Source organism: Vitis riparia, chromosome 16, assembly GCF_004353265.1.
Source record: "Vitis riparia cultivar Riparia Gloire de Montpellier isolate 1030 chromosome 16, EGFV_Vit.rip_1.0, whole genome shotgun sequence".
NCBI lineage: Eukaryota > Viridiplantae > Streptophyta > Magnoliopsida > Vitales > Vitaceae > Vitis > Vitis riparia.
This window is the reverse complement of record NC_048446.1, coordinates 17,895,430-17,914,298: the sequence shown is the minus strand read 5'-3', so window position 1 is coordinate 17,914,298 and position 18,869 is coordinate 17,895,430. Positions and strand designations below refer to the sequence as shown.

The 18,869-nt window shown below is 33.6% G+C and overlaps 3 protein-coding genes across 9 annotated transcripts; 1 reads left to right on the top strand and 2 right to left on the bottom strand.

Annotated features, from left to right (window-relative positions):
• Window positions 1-1,803: 1,803 nt before the first annotated feature.
• LOC117933127 (heavy metal-associated isoprenylated plant protein 39) lies at window positions 1,804-2,542 on the top strand (the record flags this gene model as incomplete). The annotated part of the gene is made up of 3 exons (XM_034854520.1): window positions 1,804-1,912; window positions 1,995-2,076; window positions 2,322-2,542. Coding segments are annotated over exons 1-3 (312 nt in total), but the record flags the coding sequence as incomplete, so codon positions are not given.
• Window positions 2,543-3,786: 1,244 nt separating this feature from the next.
• Window positions 3,787-8,092, bottom strand: LOC117934184 (pentatricopeptide repeat-containing protein At1g55630-like). Of its 4 annotated transcripts, none has more exons than XM_034855817.1 (3): window positions 8,003-8,092; window positions 6,032-7,872; window positions 3,787-4,735 (listed from the first exon to the last, which is right to left on the bottom strand). In XM_034855817.1, the coding sequence occupies exon 2, from the start codon at window positions 7,690-7,692 to the stop codon at window positions 6,136-6,138; it is 1,557 nt and encodes a 518-aa protein (XP_034711708.1). In that variant the 5' UTR covers window positions 7,693-7,872; window positions 8,003-8,092; the 3' UTR covers window positions 3,787-4,735; window positions 6,032-6,135. The 4 variants fall into 4 exon arrangements, with proteins under 4 accessions (XP_034711708.1, XP_034711710.1, XP_034711712.1 ...); XM_034855819.1 differs by having other exon boundaries at window positions 3,787-4,222; window positions 4,647-4,735; window positions 6,032-8,082; XM_034855821.1 differs by having other exon boundaries at window positions 6,032-6,763; window positions 6,944-8,082.
• A 5,833-nt stretch (window positions 8,093-13,925) lies between these two features.
• Window positions 13,926-16,751, bottom strand: LOC117933493 (low-temperature-induced 65 kDa protein-like). 4 transcript variants are annotated; one of them, XM_034854871.1, is made up of 5 exons: window positions 16,626-16,751; window positions 16,334-16,525; window positions 15,322-15,759; window positions 14,380-15,231; window positions 13,926-14,267 (listed from the first exon to the last, which is right to left on the bottom strand). In XM_034854871.1, exons 1-5 carry the CDS (start codon window positions 16,699-16,701, stop codon window positions 14,188-14,190), a joined length of 1,638 nt encoding a protein of 545 aa, XP_034710762.1. In that variant the 5' UTR covers window positions 16,702-16,751; the 3' UTR covers window positions 13,926-14,187. The 4 variants fall into 4 exon arrangements, with proteins under 4 accessions (XP_034710762.1, XP_034710763.1, XP_034710764.1 ...); XM_034854872.1 differs by having other exon boundaries at window positions 13,926-14,264; XM_034854873.1 differs by having other exon boundaries at window positions 15,322-15,714.
• Between the last annotated feature and the right edge of the window lie 2,118 nt (window positions 16,752-18,869).

Genomic DNA, 18,869 nt, shown 5'->3' with positions numbered 1-18,869 from the left:
TTAATTAGTCATTTTTAGATTTTCTTTTTCACAGGCGGTGCTATAATGTTCAATTATCTTATAAAATTGATATATATATATATATATATATATATATATAATGGGAAAATGTTGTCGAAATTACAATCTTAATTTTTGGAAGTATAAAATAAAATGTGCATTATTGAATAAGAATATAAATATATGAAATCAAGGTAAAACAAATAAAAACAAAGACAAAAGAATGAGATGAAAGTACAAAAAAAAAAAAAAAATTGTGATACAAACCAATGAAATGCCCATAAAGCTTAAGATCCATTCATGCCAACAATATGATGGAATGATCTAGGAAAGAGTGTCTAAATTTCTACGATGCCCATACCAATGCTAAACAAGTCTTATCCATGCGAGTTGTACTTTTTTTTCATATTCGATCAGTGACTTGCTGATTTATGATCAACTTCTCGTTCTTCCCTATATCGTCATACTGGACCAAAACAAAACCACTCCAATAATGTTGTCTGTTGTAGAGGGATAGAGTAGAAATGGTCGACCTAGCACTGGTGGGACCAATATAGGTGGATTGAACAAGTACTTCATTCCGTTAAATGCAACTTGACATTCATTATCCCCTCTCGGATAAAAAGCTGATCTATAATCAGCCTACTTAAAATCTACAACCAACCTCCTTTCAAGAGTTTGTAGACATTGGATGATGATACAAATGTATACAATCAAGTAACAAAAGAACAGGACTAAAATATAAAAGATTAAGACCAAAATATAAAATGAATAGGATGCAAGTGGATTACAAAGTAATGAGAACAAATTATATATATAATATATTTTTATAAATATCGATCTGATATTTAATGTGGGTCAAAAAAGCCGTTGGAAAGGAAAATGACATTACTCTTTCAATAGAGCACTTGATTTGCTTGATGGGTTCAACTAGTTAATAAACACCCCTACATCTCAACTTTTCGGTTAACAGAATCTAATTATCATTGTCATCGCCATTACTATTACCCCAAATTCCCAATACCATCAATATTTTCTCGGCCCCCACCCCTACATGTATCACATCCACCACCTTCCCACCATTATTGCAATGAATCAGAATTCCTTTTTGCGTCAGATACCAACAAACATTTTACCTCAACCAAGGGTTGCAATCACTTTCTTAATGAAGCTGGTGTGGGCACACAACCCATGACCGGTTAAGCCTTTTTGAAGGAGAGAATCTTGAAAAGGGCACAAGAGGCCGCCCTTTTCCAATGGATGACTCAGCCGACTAGACCACACCTGTAATTATCCGTTGGATGCTTTTGATTTGAGCCGTTCAAATAATACTTAGGACCCACGCAAGGACCTTGCCGGCATTGGTACCTCGTAGGTGTCCATCATCGCGGGGTCCCACCTATATCATCTACAGGGAATCCACCGTCAATGACTTTGGGATCATCAACTATCAAGTAATGGTGCATTCAGGCAAATGTTGCTAATTTTAGAAAAGAATTTATCTGAAAATACTTGATCCAAGCATTGAAATAATAAAATTAAATCAAATTAAATTATATACGTGACATGTTATGATCGGAATGAATATGTGATATATTGTGATCGGGTATTATTTTCCTTAGTGTATAAAAATTTTTAATAAAAAAAAATGATAGGGTGGGGTCCACATGAGAAAAACTTTGAAGTGTATGCATCATGTTGGGAATTAGAATCAACATAGCCCCTACCAATCAAGTGGCTGAATTTTGTCAACATTGGGACTGGGGACTTTCACACAAGCCATCTGTGATGATGCATGCCATTGAATCCTCTGCATCTCGCCATTTAAAAGGGCCACCACTTTCAATGCCTGCATTCATTCTTTCCTTTGTTCAAAGCTCACGGTTTCTTGACCCCTCCTCCCATGGCTCAGGTACCATTTTTCATCCATTACTCATCACCGATTCGACATTAATTTTTTCTAGTTTCTGATATTCTCTGTTTGGAATCTGCAGCAGAAGGTGGTGTTGAAGGTCATGACCATGAGTGATGACAAGACGAAGCAGAAAGCCATGGAAGCTGCAGCTGATATTTATGGTATTTTTAATACGAATATTTCACTTTTCTCCCTTAAATTCTCGAGGAAAAATCAAAATCTTATGCATGCAATTGTTTTCTCTGGTTCCTTTTTATTTCAATTTTTGTCAGAACTGTGAAAAATGAAAAATCTTTTGGGAAGATGAAGATTGTGAACTCTCACATATTTAAAAGAAAAAAAAAATTATCTTTTTGTGTCTCTCTCTTGATTTTTGCTCTGAATTTGTAGTGATTTGACTGAACAGGAGTTGATTCAATTGCTGCTGATACGAAGGAGCAGAAGCTAACTGTAATTGGAGTGATGGATGCAGTTGCAGTGGTGAAGAAACTGAAGAAAGTAGGCAAAGTCGACATAATATCAGTTGGGCCAGCCAAAGAGGAGAAGAAAGAGGAGAAGAAAGAAGAGAAGAAGGAAGAGAAAAAGGAAGAAAAGAAAGAGGAAAAGAAAGAAGACAAGAAAGAAGACAAAAAGGATGAGAAAAAATAAAACCAATTTTCAAAAAAAACAAGAATTTCTTCTTCCTTTTTCCCCCCAAGTAAGTATATATATATATATACAGTATATTCCTGGCACAAGGTACAAGCTGCAAAGAAGCCAGATGGGAAAGAGCCATTTTTGCATAGAAATTTTCCTTCAAATTTTCTCATTGTACCCACTATTACTACTATAATCTTAGTAGAATAAACAGATGTGATCTAGGCCTATTTTTGCAGTGTAAAACGTTCATAGTATTTTGTTGAATATCACCCACCTTTGTCTTTTGTTGAACTCGAACCCCACATGGCTGCGTGGGCGTCACGAGTTTCCTCTTCTATAATTCCATTACTTAAATGGGTCATTATCTGTCAACCACAAATGCCAGCCAAAAACCAACGGCACTTTATGGCCTTGCGTGTGGAAAATGACTCGCGCATGATAATGCACGACAACATGACTTCATACCCCCTCATTGATCTTGATATACATGTTACTTTATTCACTCTACATAGTGCGCGCTTCGTGTGCCAACTGATTTAGATATGTTTCTCAATCAGGATCGATTACGTGAAAGAATTAGTGTTTATAGTGTTCGAGACAGGTCATGGCTCGGGTCAATTCTTAGCTGCCGCCGCAGCCACATGACCTTTTTTTGTAAAATAATGAAGGATTTATTAGTTTGTTTAATGGAAGGTGCTCTGGCCCGTCATCTGTTACGTTAATTTGACTTTGATTGAAGTTAGAGAATTATTTATTCATTCGAGTGTGATTTCCACTAATCCAAAAGGCCAAGACCCTGTTTAGAAAGTGTTTTCAAAAACAATTTTATACAACAGTAGTTTGTTAACAAACTTCTTCAAATGCCTCAACTTGTTTTCTATATTTTTTAATTATGTTTTGAAAATGACTTTATTTTTAATCATTTTTGTATCATTATTTTCTAAAACAACCCTTAAAAGATAAGTGAAAACAATTTCAATATTTTCTCTACAAAAATCTTATTTTTTGTTTTTTTAGACTATCAAAAGTGCTATCCAGTTTTTTGTTATAAACAAAAAATTGCTTCCAAAAAACAATTATCAAAAGGCCTTGGTTTTTTTAGGGTTTCTTTCTATGGGGAATAGACAGGTGGGGTATTGGTATTTCAAGTGTCTACTCTGCTGTGTTGTTTATTGGATTTATAATAAAAATATTAAAACACTAGTGTTAAAACCTAGCCTGGCACCGAAAGGTGGAAACATGACTCAACATTTCATTCCATCCTGGGAGAATCTATCCAGCAATCAATCACTTGTTACAAAAGGAAAAGTATAATATGAATATGCCAACTTTAGAGCAAAGCATATAACATGGGTTGTCTATAGGGGCATGAAATAGGACAAGTGCTGCAAGCCAAAAGATCCCTCTTTACAACACAACTTCTCCAGGGATGGTCTGTTCTACTTTTCTCTACATTCCAGCACTAGTCATGATCAATAAGATGAGTAAAGACGGCACCAGAGTTGGTTATTTGAAAAATGGTACCAAGGTGGTTATACATTCTTCCCACCCAAAGAGGCTGCCAACTGGTCAAAGATCAATACTAGTGTACAGGAAGGTAGAAATTTGAGAGTCCGGCTTTGCTAGGTTTCTTGCATGACATGTAGTTGCTGACTTCCTCCTCTCATGCTGCAAGCACAAGAACAACAAATGGGGAGAATTCAGGGGAGGGAGTTGAAAGCTGAGTCAGATAAGCATCTTCAAATAGACGATGGTAGGACAAAGGTACTTGGATTTGGTTCACACTCAAGATGACTGAAAGAACTATGACATTCTCCATTTTCATTTGGGATAATTCTGAACAAAATCAGGTCCTTGATTTTCAGGGAGAAATATAATGACCATGAAATAGAGATCGAGTAAAATGGGTAAAATAACTATGTACTGCCTCGATTATATGCAGATGATGAAATGGTTGACCTTCATGAGCAGAGGGCAAATTAAACGGGTCAGCTTTATGGATGGTAACGGGCCCAGGAAGGCGGCTCTATCTAGAATTTCAGGGGTACATATTGAAATCCAAAAGGAAGACTGCTTATATCAGAACACATACCATAACATAGTCAAAGCAACTGACACATGGGTAGAAAATCTTATCCATAGCTTTCAGTTTACTTTAACATGACCCAAAGGGGCTGCCATCTGCAAAGAAAGAGGTAAGAAACACAAAAATTAGTTTTTTTTTCCTACTTTTGCTTTCCTGTTCTTAACCTTGCTTTCACTTTAACAGGAAAAGCAAGCACACATATATAAATATACATATACAAAAAATTACACATTCAAACATATAAACACACTCGTAAAACATATCCACACAAGCATATGAGAGTTTTCCTGCAGCTACTTAACAAAGGCACAAACACAGTTAGTATTTGACAATGAAACCTCGTGTCAAATTGAAATGTATGACTAAGATAGGACATCAACCATAAATCTAAGGTTCTAAGGTTATGTATAACAAACTATAAATTTTCTTCTCTTTTTCCTTGTTGAATACTCTTGTCAGGTGCACTTCTGCCGATAGGCATGTCAAGCATTTCATACCCAAAACCCTTGTCATGCCATGTCGAAGTTGGGTGCTTCACATATTCTAAAGTGTCTACGGAACATAAACCTATAGAGTCAACTCAGGAAGTTTTATAAGAATCTCAATAAAGTTATTACACATTGAAGACAGACTGCATGCAATTTTCATTCGATGATGTTGTGCAACAATCTCCAAAACAGAGGCAAGTTTACTAACTTCTTAGTTTATTAATTTCATACTTGCAAAGGATGTAAGGATTTGCAAATTATTAATAGGTGAACTAAACTTGTAAACATCAAAGTTTCTTTCCCTTGTAATCTCTTACTCTCCTTTCTTCTGTTTTATTTACCAATTTATATATGATTGACATTGTTCTTTTAATCCAAAAGCATATGCAATCCTTCCAAAAAAAAAAAAAAAAGCTTTTTTAGAAACCTTGGTGGATATAATTCCATGAATCACATGATGACAACCAGATTTCAAGCCATAGTATTATACTAAGCACAAACCTCCTTCACCTCTTGAAAAATATTCAGGTATTAAGCATAGGAGGCTTCAAGCCATAATGAAAAGAAATTGGAATAAAAAATAAGCATCTATGAAATGTCAGATTCGAAAGCAAAGCAGCATAATAGGTTCTTGAGTCATGCCCAAAAAATAAAAAATAAAAAGGAAAAAAAAAAAAAAGAGGAAGAAGAAGAAAAGAACCCTCTACTGATAACGATGCCTTTAAAACAGGAAATAGAATCCATAAAAATAAAACCAATTAATAAATGGATATGAAAATAAAAGATTAAGAGAGCATTGGCAGTATTGGCCTTCTTTCGTTTGTCAACATGCTTCAAGAAAATGATTACCATGCATATTTTAGGAAAAATGATGATTGAATTAATGATACCGTTTAAACTTACACAATGTTTGAAACAAGCAGCAGGCACACTGTCTCAAGGGAGCTGATCCATCAGAGCTATCATCATAAAGTTACAACTGAACAATCTTCATTTTCACAACCACCTCAGCATCTCCTATATCCCTTGAACTTTGAAAGCAGATGGACATATTGACCCTTATCCACCATATGTCTTATTACTTCATGAGCCTCTTTAAGCTTTCCAGCATTTCGCAGATTACCAACTAGGGTATTGTACACAAGAAAATTCGGATTACAACCTCTAGATTCCATTTCTTTTAGCATGGAGCGTGCCTCCTCAAACTTCTCTGCCATACATAGCCCACGGATCATAGAATTGTATGTAAATACATTTGGTAATTGTCCTTTCACAGTCATCTCTTCAAACAATCCCTGAGCCATCTCAAGTTCCCCAGCCACAATATATCCTGTGATCATAACAGTATAGCAAACAACATCAGGCATACATCCAAGCTTAATCATCTCATCAAAAAAATACTTGCAGGCATCCAAGTTCCCAGCCCGACTCAGTCCATCTATCAATGTGGTGAAGTGAAGAACGCTTGGATCAAAACCAACTTCTTTCATATGATTCAAAAGATCCAGTGCTGCAAGCGGCTTGTTCCCTTTTCCAAGAAGATGGAGAAGGATATTAAATGTATGAAAATCTGGGGAAAACCCATTTGTACCCAATTCTTCAAGCAATCTATGGAATTGATCCAATTTCCCCAACCTATATTTTGTACACATAACTATGTTATAAGTTAAAATATCAGGAGAATAATCCTCAAGTAACATCTGTTGATAAACCCATTCTACCAATTTGTACTGCTTTAAACAAAGAAGGCAATGTAGAATTGCATTATATGAATGCTTAAATGGCCTATAATTAAAATTTTTCGACTTTACAAACCTCTCCACAGCTCTCCTTGCCAATCCCGCCTCACCACAAGTACATATCAAAATCTGGAATGTTCTCGCTGTAACTGGAAACCCTTGCTCAATCATCTCATCAACCAATCTCCACATGGCTTTAAACTCATCAGATTCTGCAAAAATCTTCATTATCAGATGGTATGCATTCACAGTATGCCTATAATTTTCCTGCTGACCAGACCACATGAAGAACTTGTACCCCAATTTGGCACACCGTTCCTTATTTGTGTAATTCACCGTTTTCAATATCTCTAACAGAACTTCTCTCACAAGACCACCTGAAACCCTTATTTGCAACTCATCGAGAGCTGCTTTTGTACTGAATCCCGGGCAATCTTGTTGAAGAATTTCAAGAACCCTACTAGCATCAAGCCTCATATTGTCAAAATAACCTTTCCCCGCCAAGAATTCAGCAGGGGAAGAGCTTCCAATGCCATTATCTGAATCAGGGTTTTCATCTGAAACAGGATCAAAATTAGAAACCCCCCAAGCTTCACTCAATGGTTTCTCTATCCTCATGAATCCATCATCCATTTCGCCCCCATTCTCTATCCTCATGAATTTATCATCCATTTCGCCGCCATTCTTTACCCTCATGAATCCATCATCCATTTCGCCGCCGTCAGAGTTCTTAGTGGAAAATGACCGAGAAGAACGGCAAAAACAGGGAAATATCCGAAACAATCTTGGGCCAAATAGAGCAATAGAATTCATTGTAAGAATCATTCAAGCATTTCCCAATACCCATTATTTCTGTAACTTTACTGTAAACCATGAATCACTGATATATCCAAAGACAGAAAACTTCGAAGAAAGCATTCTTTGAGTAAATTGAGAGAAACCCAGAAAGCTAAAAACCCCAAATACCATGCGTCAAAAATACTCTCTTTTTCATGCCAATTGAATCTAGGTTTCGTGATCAAAACACAAAAAGTAGTGAACAAAAAATCAATTAGGGTTTCAGGAAAAAAAAAATTAAAAGGTTAATGGCGGGCATTCTAGAAGGCGTATGACGAGAATGAGACGAAGAGCTAACCTCGGGTTAATCCGATCTTGCTGGAGTTGGATTTTGCCCTAGATTTCGCCTTTGTGAGAGAGTAAGGAGATGTCCGGCAATGGAAGGATGTACGCCAAGAGGGAGCGTTATGTTTCTATTATTTATTAAATTCTAAGAATATTTTGAATTAAAAATAAGTTTAAATTTGCAAATATAAACCTTTTGTTATAAAATATGAGATTTTATACCACTATGGTAATGATCATTCATAAATATTTTGTGTAACTCCCTATAAAAGGGAGAGACCCCTAATAAATTTTAAGTGAGTTTTTTCTCTTGCATTATATTCTCTTCCTGTAATTTTACAACATGTTATTAGCACGAATAGTTTCTATAAAAGAAATATAAAAATTTTTCTCTATTTAGAGAAATAAGAAAGACGTTCTTCTCTTTAAAAAAATAAAAAAAAAAAACGTTATTCTCTTTAGAGAAATATAAAAACGTTCTTCCCTTCAGAGAAATAGAAAGATTTTTCTCTTTTGTTTCTCATAAAAAGGTATGTGATAAACTTATATTATGATTTTATATTTTATTACCCTTTGACTCTTTATTTTCACTTATTTTTATTGAAGTGCATAAATATGTACAATCCCTTTAACCAGAAGTTATGAGATAAATTATAAATTATGGAATAAATTTATAATCAGAAGTTATAAAAAAATATACGCAATCCCTATAACCAAAAGTTATGGGGAAAATTATAAAATTACAAATACATGACCAAAAGTTATGTATATGGTCCCTAATTATTTATTTTTAATTATATGATATAACTAAAAGTTATACCAAACAATATTATAGTCAGAAGCTATAAAGTAAATAAATAAATAAATGTTCATAGCTTGAAGCTATGTACAAATCTACATAATGAAAGTTCATAGCCCGAAGCTATGCACAAATCTACCTAATGAATCGTTCATAGCCTGAAGCTATATACAAATTATATATAAACAGTTCATAACCTAAAGCTATGTACAAATTTAAACATTTTTTTTTCTGACAAAATAATCATGGTCTGAAGCTATGAAATATATTAACTTTTAATTTCTTTTAATTACATTGTGTAACTAGAAGTTATACATAAATAGTTCATAGTCTGAAGCTATGTACAAATTTAAATATTTTCTTGTTTTGATAAAATAATCATGGCCTGAAGCTATGAAAGATATTAACTTTTAATTTCTTTTAATTATATTGTGTAACTAGAAGTTATACATAAATAGTTCATAGCCTAAAGCTATATACAAATTTAAATATTTTCTTGTTTTGACAAAATAATCATAACTCAAAGTTATGAAAAATATTGGCTTATAATTTTCATTCCGTACTCATTTATTTTTCACAATAGGAATTATGGAAAACAATTTTTATTAACAATTGTTTTATAGTCAGAAGCTATGCATACAATTTCTAATTCTCTTGTATAACCAGAAGTTATTCAAAACAAAATTGTTAATGAATCTTGGAGTTATGATCAAAGAAGGAAATCAAGCATCCTTGTAGGATCGCGCAAAAACACTGATTTTCCTTCGTCATCATCTCCATGAAGGTTTAACATAAATGAGCTTTTGATGAGAAATCACCAGTCTCGTCCAACTAGATCTGAATCATTCCCTGAAGTGAATGTAATATTGTCCCAAACTCGTGGACGATGACGAGGACGTGGTCGTGGAAGAAATCCTTGATACCATGATTTTTATAGTAATAATTCACCAAATTCTCATAAAAGGAAAGCCTCATTGCACCACCAAAAGTGAAATAATACTGAGGTAAAACAAGAAAATGGGAAGTGTTTACAAGATAAACCTCCTAAGAACCATGAGAATAAGTGTTATAGATGTGGTATGGAGGGGCATTGGTCGCGTACCTGTTGTACACCCAAACATGTGGTCGACCTTTACCAAGCATCAATAAAAGGAAATGAAGTTGAAATGAACTTCATTGATAGTGATGGCCAAGTAGATCTAACCCATTTAGATGTTTCAGATTTCTTTGAGAATCCTAATGGGAAAATTGACCATCTAATTGGTGATGAAAATGTTTGTTATGATTAAACGTTATGTTTTTATTTAGTTCTTTGCAAATAGGTTTATTTTGTTATCATATTTGAACACATTGTTTATTGTTCATCTTTTATAGTTTATTTCATATTTTATTATTTATCATTTAAATTCTTTTCTTTATTTATACTTGAAGATACATGGATCTCTCTTATACCTTGATCCATCACTACAATTAGTTTGATTAATGAAATACTTCATAGTTATTTCATGTATAAATTGTTCCACACTTACAAAATCAAATGTGTGAGATACTTACGAAATATATAACTTTAAATTATCTTTTCATATTTGTTTTATTGTGTTATATATGCTCTCATTGCTTTTACACAACTTATTAAGTTAAGTTATCATTGATGACTAATATTTTTCCATTGATTTTAACTTTTTCTCTATGATAATATTTATTCAACTCTATAAAGATGAAGTCTTTGTGACAATGTCTTATGACTTGTTACTTTGATGAAACTCTTGTCTCATTAATTGCACAACATTGATGACAAACAATGTTAATACTACATAAGGTGATAGAAACCTAATTAAAAGCTCCAGAAGAGCTTATACTATGTCACTAGTAGTATTTGATTCCATGTGAATGACACTTTATATGATGATAGATCTAAAAGAATCTCGCAAGACCAACTTGGTCCCCCGGAGTAAAAGGTCATATGAATGTATATTACAAAACCAGAAGTTTTTAATTAGTGACTAGTCTACCTATACACTTAAAAAGTAGAATGACATGTTGTGCAGATTATCATTTTAATGAGACAATTTTCTCGTTGTTAAGGAAAGAAGAGCCAGTTCTAGAAGAACGACATGAAATTATTTGGAATGCATTGACTTTGACTCATCTTGATCCTCATACAAATCAATGTGAACTAGAAGTTCAAAGGATTATTCATTTGCAAAATCTTGCAAATCAATTACAAGATGCATTCATTGATACAAAGAAAGTGACAAAGTCATATATCTCAACTGCAAATACTCCAGCACGGATTGATGTCCTTGTAGGGCAGTTAACAAATTAATCTAAGATACACCTAAAGTGTGATAGACCTGTCGGCTCAAAGGATGTAACTCCCCGGAAGAGGAGAACCCAAGAAAAACTTGGCACTCTAAAAAATGTCATAAAAAATATATGATCAGTTTAAAATTGATAAATTTATGGCCTTAGAAGAGGCACAAATAATACAAGAAGCCCCTGAAGAGGCACATATATTGAACAAGAAGCCCTTGAAGAGGCACATATTGAATGAGAAGCCCTTGAAGAGGCACAGGTACCTAAAAATTATGATATCTCAGTAAGTTATGTATACATGGGAGAAAAATGGGATTAAAATAATATTATTTTCACTTTCCAAGTGGCCTCCATAAGAAATTATGAAGATCTTGAACCACGAAATGTGGAAGAATGCTGACATAAAAATGATTGGCCAAAAATGAAAAGAAGTTATACAGACAAAGTTAAACTTATTAACAAAATGAGAAGTTTTTTTACCTGTAGTCCAAACACCTGAAGATGTAAAGTCTGTTGGGTACAAATGGGTATTTGTACAAAAATGCAATGAGAATAATGAGATCATAAGATATAAAGTGTGATTAGTAACACAAGGTTTCTCGTAGAAATCTGGTATTGACTATGAGGAAACATTCTCTCCCGTCATGGACGCAATCACATATAATTTCTTAATTAGTTTGGCAGTCCCAGAAGAACTAGATATGCGTCTCATGAATGTTATTACAATATATTTATATGGATTTATGGATATATATATATATGAAAATCCCTGAAGGATTTAAATTGTCTGAAACAAATTGTACAAAGCCTCGTAGCATGTACTCAATCAAGTTACAAGCAATCTCGACGCATGTGGTACAATTGCCTTAGTGAATACTTGCTAAAAGAAGGGTATATGAATAATCTTATATGCCCATGCATCTTCATTAAGAAATCAGAAATTACTTGGTCCTTGCGAAAAAGAATAAAGAATTACTTGGTCTTAAAGTATCATATCTTAGTTCTATTGGTACACTTATATATCTTGCCAATTGTATACGTCCAAACATTGTTTTTTCTGTTAATTTATTAGCAAGATATAGTTACACTCTAACTCGAAGACATTGGAATGGTATCAAACATATATTGCGTTATCTTTGCGGAACTACTAATATGAGTCTATTTTACTCAAGAGAATCAAAACAACAATTGCTTGGATATGCAGATGCAGAATATCTTTCAGATCCATATAAAGGTAAGTCACAAACATGGTATGTGTTTAATTACAATGGTACTGCTATTTTATGGAGATCTATCAAACAAACAATTGTGGCTACATCATCAAATCATTCAGAAATACTAGCAACTCATGAAGCAAGTCGTGAATGTATACGACTAAGGTCAATGATCCAACATATTCAAGAAACATGTGGACTACCTTCCATCAGAGGCAATGCAACCAAGTTACTTGAAGATAATGCTGCTTGTATTGCACAAATTAAAGGAGGATTCATAAAAGGTAACAGAACTAAGTATATCTCCCTTAAATTCTTCTATACTCATGAGCTCCAAAAGAATTGTGAGATCGATGTTCAACAGATTCAATCATGCAATAATCTAACACATCTAATAACAAAGACGTTACCTTTGACCACATTGAAAAAGTTAAGGTATGACTTTGGGATACGAAGATTAAGAGATCTATCATTTGAAATGTTGAAGAAATCATAATCATGTTTACATGAGTGGAAGAATGATAATATGGACACTCTTTTTTCCTTCATCCAGGTTTTGTCCCAATGGGTTTTACTGACAAGGTTTTTAACGAGGCATTTATAGTAATCCAAAAGAATATTGTATTTTTTTTTCCTTCACTAAGGTTTTTCCCATAAGGTTTTTCTTAGTAAGGTTTTAATGAGACATATTCTTATGATCATCCAAAGGGGAGTGTTATAAAATATGATATTATGTACCACTATGGTAACTTGTGGATGATCGTCCATAAATATCTTGTGTAACTCCCTATAAAAGGGAGAAACCCCTAATGAATTTTAAGTGAGTTTTTTTGTGCATTCCATTCTCTTCCTACATTCTAATTTCTCTTTCTTGTTTTCTTCTCATTTCACTTTATAATTTTACAATACCTTTTAATAATTCAGAATATTTTATTTTTGACAATTTATAAATACAAACTATGGTTGACTTTATAAAATAATATTAATGGTCTCATCTTTACCAAAAAAAAATTAAAAATTCTTAATAGCTTTAAAAAAAAACACATGTTAAAGTCACTATTTACAATCGACTTCAAAAAATCATATTATTTAGGAAGTGTTATCCAAAAATGATTTTCAAAAATGTTTTATAATATAAACAAAAATTTGTTTGTAAATAAAAATCTATTTTTTATATTTTTAAACATATTTTAAAAATAGTTTTTATATATAATACTTTATTTTTAATCAATTCTAACAAAATATAAAAATAATAAAAAAAATAATTAAAAACATTATCTACAAATCCCCTATCCTACCTACCCCATTTATAGGTATAAATGAATAATAAATTAATTTAATTTAATTTTTTTCCCTTTTTTAATGCATATAATTTGCAAGACTTATTTATTACAAAAAAAAAATTATAATATTTCATTATTTCTAAATTATATTTATCTTGAAATTAATTATTCCCATTCACTTTAATTTAAATTTTTTTAGGACAACATAAAAATAGGTTTAAATAATGTATAGGATTACGATTTGAAAGCCTTCAAAACCTTTCATAACATTCTTTTAAGCTGCCGTTGTTGAAACTCACTTAAAAATTATTAAATTATTGAAGGGGCACACTAAACATCCCTTTTGACTTAATTAATAATTACACATACTGTAGTGACAAACCCACAAATTACTCGTCCCCATTACATCTTCTCCTCGTAAAACTCAGATTTTCATGACAGACTACATATTACATCTCATCCACATGAAGAGTCTACTTATACACATGAATAGTGTCTATTCACTTATTTACCATGAAAAAACAGAGCACACAACATGGACGCTAACACAGTCGCTTCATTTCCAATGAAGCTTAAGTTCTTTTATCTAAGTTCTTTTATCCTTTGCAACGTCATTTCCTTGCCTTTCTCCCCCATTGCCAGAAGTGGAAAAACCTTCATTGCCTGCTAAAACTCCCAAAGAAAGAAGGGAAAAAAAGTCACATCTGCAAGCTGAAAAAGTCCCAAAAAAAAATTTAAAAAAAAAGAAGAAGAAGTAAATAGTGGCATAATCCATTACCAATGGGCTGTGGGCGTGTCTGTGAGTCTCCTCCTTTACCAAGCCATGAATTAACTGCCCCTCTAAGCTTATCCACCACACCAGACCCAGAGTTCACATTGCTTGAAGAATCAAATTTCACGTCTCCAGAATCAGAGCCTTCCCCTGAAGGCTTATTTTCGGTGCTCAGCCTCCTCGCCACCTCCTCCGACTCTGTCACCTTCCCCATTGGCTTAGACTTGGTCTCATGCTCAGGCTCTTGCTTCCTCTTCTGCAACGCATCCGAAATAACCTCAGAAAGGGCCCTGTCTTCATCGCTGGGCTTCAACTTCTCAGCCAAATAGGCCTTCATTGGGACTCCTTTATCTGGTGCTCTGCAGCCCTCCGGTTCAGAACCCTTGTCATGCTCTTTAGGCCCTTCTCTTTCCGAACCAGTGCCTTGCACCTTGGACTTCACTGCACTTCCTGCTTCTGCCACCTTCCCATACACAGGCGAAAGCGTTTCAGTCAATGTGTTTGCAATTTTCTTACCATATTCAGTTACGGAGGAAGTTTTTTTAGCAGTTTGGTCGCCTCCTTCATGCGTTTCCTCTCCTTTGTCGGTCCCTCCATATCCAAGCTTTGAAGCTACAGTGTTCTTTGCAGATATTGCTGCAGTTGAGATCTTTTCGGTGTATGTTTTCTCGTTGGATGGCTTCTCAGCATTGTTGGTATCCTGGGGATCTTCTGTGGTTTTGGTCTCGGCGGGAAGGGGCTCTGGAGAGAACTGGTCATGGCTTCCTGTCCTAGTAGCACACGGTTGTTCTGGCTTATCCTGTACACTCATTTTATCAAAAGAACTAATAATGGGAGTGATTCCCACTTCTTCACCACCTGTTAATATCGTAATTAAAAAAAAAATCTCAGAACAAAATGATGTTTTCTAAAAAGAAACTCCTAGATTCCTAGACACGATGTTCTTACCATCACCAGTTGGATCAGCGACCTTGGTCTGATAGTTGGGAGGATCAACTGCTTCTGGCCTATCCTTCGGCGCGTGAGGATCCTCCTCTAAACCCATTGATGCTCCTAAATTGACTCTAGATTTCTCCGGGTTACCCTCTTTCGGATGCTCATCAAGCCTCGTAGTTGAATATGGCTCAACAGAAAAGGTTTGGAGTGTGTTATCCGGGGCATAAGGGTGATCCTCCATTGCCGTTGGCCTTCCCAGATTGTCCCCATACTGCCTTGAAGTGTCCTCTTTCCCAGGAGTCTGGCTTGGAAATGGAGTAGTTGTCGCGTCTTTTGGAACAAGAGGGTCCTCTTTCATGGCTGTTGTTCTTTCCAAAGTTGGCCCACTTTGCCCTGCATATAATTCTTCCATTGGGATGGTTCTGCTTTTAATAACAGTTGACTCATATTCTGCATGGATTCGTAAATTCATCGGGGTAATGTTTGGTTCGGGAAAATACTAAGAAAATATATTTTTTTTTTTTATGTTTGATTGTAACATGAAAAATATAAAAAAAATTAAATTTAATTAAAATTAAGTTAAAAACTTATGTATTTTTAAATTATTTAATTTTTATATTAATCCATTAAAATAAATAAAATGAGTTTGAAGTAAAAAAAAAATTACCAATTTTTATTTTTATTTTTATTTCTTTTTTTTTTCTTTATATTTTCTTTTTCTTGCATTTTTCTTGAAATTTTATGAAAACCAAACATGCCTTAGTACCAACGACTATGTAAGAAACTAAAAGGCCTATGCCCCTTAACTTATCCCAAAATCATTAGAAAATAGAAAAATAAGAAATTTATTTTACTTGCATGTATCCCATCCATGCTTCCATTCTTGAGATAGGAAACAGGAAAACAACCCAATTTCTTACCATTTGACTTTTTTTCTTTTTATAAATTTTGTAGTGCGTACAAATATAGAAGAAAAATGCAAAAACAAAATCAACATCATAGACTGTTTGGTAAGGAAACATACTCTGTCCACCCTGAACTACTGGTTCTTCCGCCATTTCTTCATCCTCATCATCCTCTTCATCAAACTCCTGACCATGTTCATCGTGATGCTGGCCATGGCCATGCTTTGTAATGGTGTCCTTTATCTTCTTGGCCTTGTCCTTCACCTTCTTCAGAACCGACTTCTTCTCATGGTGATCCTCACCTTCCGTCGCTGAGACAGAGAAACTCATATTAGAACAAACTGAGAAAAAGCAAACAATACCATTACTTGCAGTTTCCAACACTACCCTTACAGAAACAGAGGCTCTCACCAGAATGTAGCCCAACGCTGTGGGGGTCTTCCTCGTAATGATGGCCATGAGGATGTCCTGTTTGGGGATAATCCATGGAGGTTTCAGTTTTCACACTAAAAAGAGTGCCTTGTGTTGTGCTGTGCGTTTTGAATGCAGAAAACGGAGAATATTGACAGGACAAGATAGGGTTGAGAAGGTATATAGGGATAGGGCATGCTTGCATGGGTGTGCCACATCCTCATGCGGTGGCGATCGCAGAGATGGACACGTATGCGTGCAGGGACACGTATATGGTCGATGACGCCTTGTGTTGTGGTTGATGTCCATGTGGCATGATAGTCGTGGCTGGGCGGTTTTGTAATGAGGCGAAGTGGAGGAGATACGTGTTACCTGCAGTTTCGAAATTTTTTGAACCACTGCGAGGGAACGAACATCCACGTGGCATAACCAGCGGTTTTCGCGGAAATCGCTTGAGCCCGATTCAGACAGCGCGGTGACTCTGGTCTGCCATGGTTGACATATATGACAGGCAAGCAATACTCGATTATAATAAGTAATAACACATATATACCATGGGATAAATAAAACAATATGATATATCACTAGATACTAAGGGGTGTTTGGTACGTCGGAATAGGGAATAGAAATAATATTTTGTTTTCTTTCCTATTTCTTAGTGGAATGGAATGAATTTGATGATTTCATTTCTAGCATTTGGATGAACTTAGGAATGTAAGATTGGAATGATTATTTGTTTCTATTCCAATGTTTGATAATAATAGGAATGGAAATGAAAAAGAAATAAATTTACAATAATATTCTTACATATAATTTAAAATATTTTTTTATTTTTACTTTTATTTTAAAAAAATAAAATTTGAGAGGTTTTTTGTTATTAAATAATAAGACTAAAAAATATATATATATACTCAATAAATAAAAAATTAACCATAAAAAATCGTATAAACCTAATACACAAATATTCAATTATTATTTTTATTAAAAATTTGAATAATTTGTCATGCTTAAGTAGTTATAAAATTATATTTTTCAAAAAAAAATTATTTATTATAATATTTAAATTCTCAAAGCTAGCAAATGTTTTTCCTATTTTCAAAAGAGGAAATAAAATAATTCAAATTTATTCTAATTTTCAACAAGTATCATATCCGATAAAATCCATAACCTTAAAAAATTTTAAATATTGTAAACACGTGAAATCGAAAAATCTTTTTCCAACCATTTCAATTTTTCTCTCCAGTTTCCATTAATACAAGATAAAGAAACATCAAAGATTCCAAACAAAAATTAATAAAAAAAAAATTAATCGATTTATAGAGAAGAAGAAACACATATAAAGAAGTAGAAGAAAAAAAAGAAAATAAGGTAAACCTGATTGAAGATGTAGAAGGGAGTTTTTAGAACCTAGTTGCAACAAACAATGACGAATCCTAGATCCAACAATCAAAATGAACATCCAAAACCCTATAAATTAGAAATTGATTTTTATTTTTATTTTAAATATCGTGGAAGGTTTAATTGATTCAATTTGGAAGAATCACTTGTTGCAGAGAATTAGATGATGAGTGGGTCTCTAGCTTTGCAAAGAAAATAAGAAGTGAATGATGAATGGATCTCTACCTTTACAAAGAAGATAAACATCGGGTTTGAAGAACAAGATAAGAGGGTAAAATAGTAATTTATGTTATTTTATGTTATCAAATAGGTTTAATGAATCAGAATACCACCTACTTTTAATGAATGCAAATCCGACTCATAAGTTGGATTTGATTTCTGTCGGAATAATTTTTTATTTCATTTCCGCCTTCTTAACATTTATCCAAACATAGGAATAAGGGAGAAAATGAATGAAATGTCTATTCCCACTCCTTATTCCCGTGTACCAAACACCCCCTAAATATTAAATGTTAAATATTACTATGAGAATGATTAAATCCCATTATAAACTATAGGATAAGTAAAGAGTATGGGATGAATATGTTCTGAGCCAAACAATCCCCATTGTAAGTCTTTGGACGGTTGAGCCTTTGTAGGATGAGTATAAATAGAATCATATAAAGAAGATGAATTTATTTTTACTAACAATTTATTAATTATTAATTTTTTTTTTGAAATTTTAGAAAGTTTGTTTGTTTGTTTTTTTAATTTATTGTTTATTTCTTAAACTTTTTATTGAATAGAAAAAAAAATCAAAATATATAATTTTTTTAATGGTAAAAATAATCTATTAAAATTTTCTTT

Coding starts and splice junctions, on each gene's coding strand:
- LOC117934184 (XM_034855817.1), bottom strand. CDS start 7,692: ATGATTCTTACAATGAATTCTATTGCTCTATTTGGCCCAAGATTGTTT.
- LOC117933493 (XM_034854871.1), bottom strand. CDS start 16,701: ATGGATTATCCCCAAACAGGACATCCTCATGGCCATCATTACGAGGAA. Junction 15,760..16,333: donor AGTAGTTCAGGGTGGACAGA/GTATGTTTCCTT, acceptor GAATCCATGCAG/AATATGAGTCAACTGTTATT. Junction 15,232..15,321: donor CGCTGATCCAACTGGTGATG/GTAAGAACATCG, acceptor CGATATTAACAG/GTGGTGAAGAAGTGGGAATC.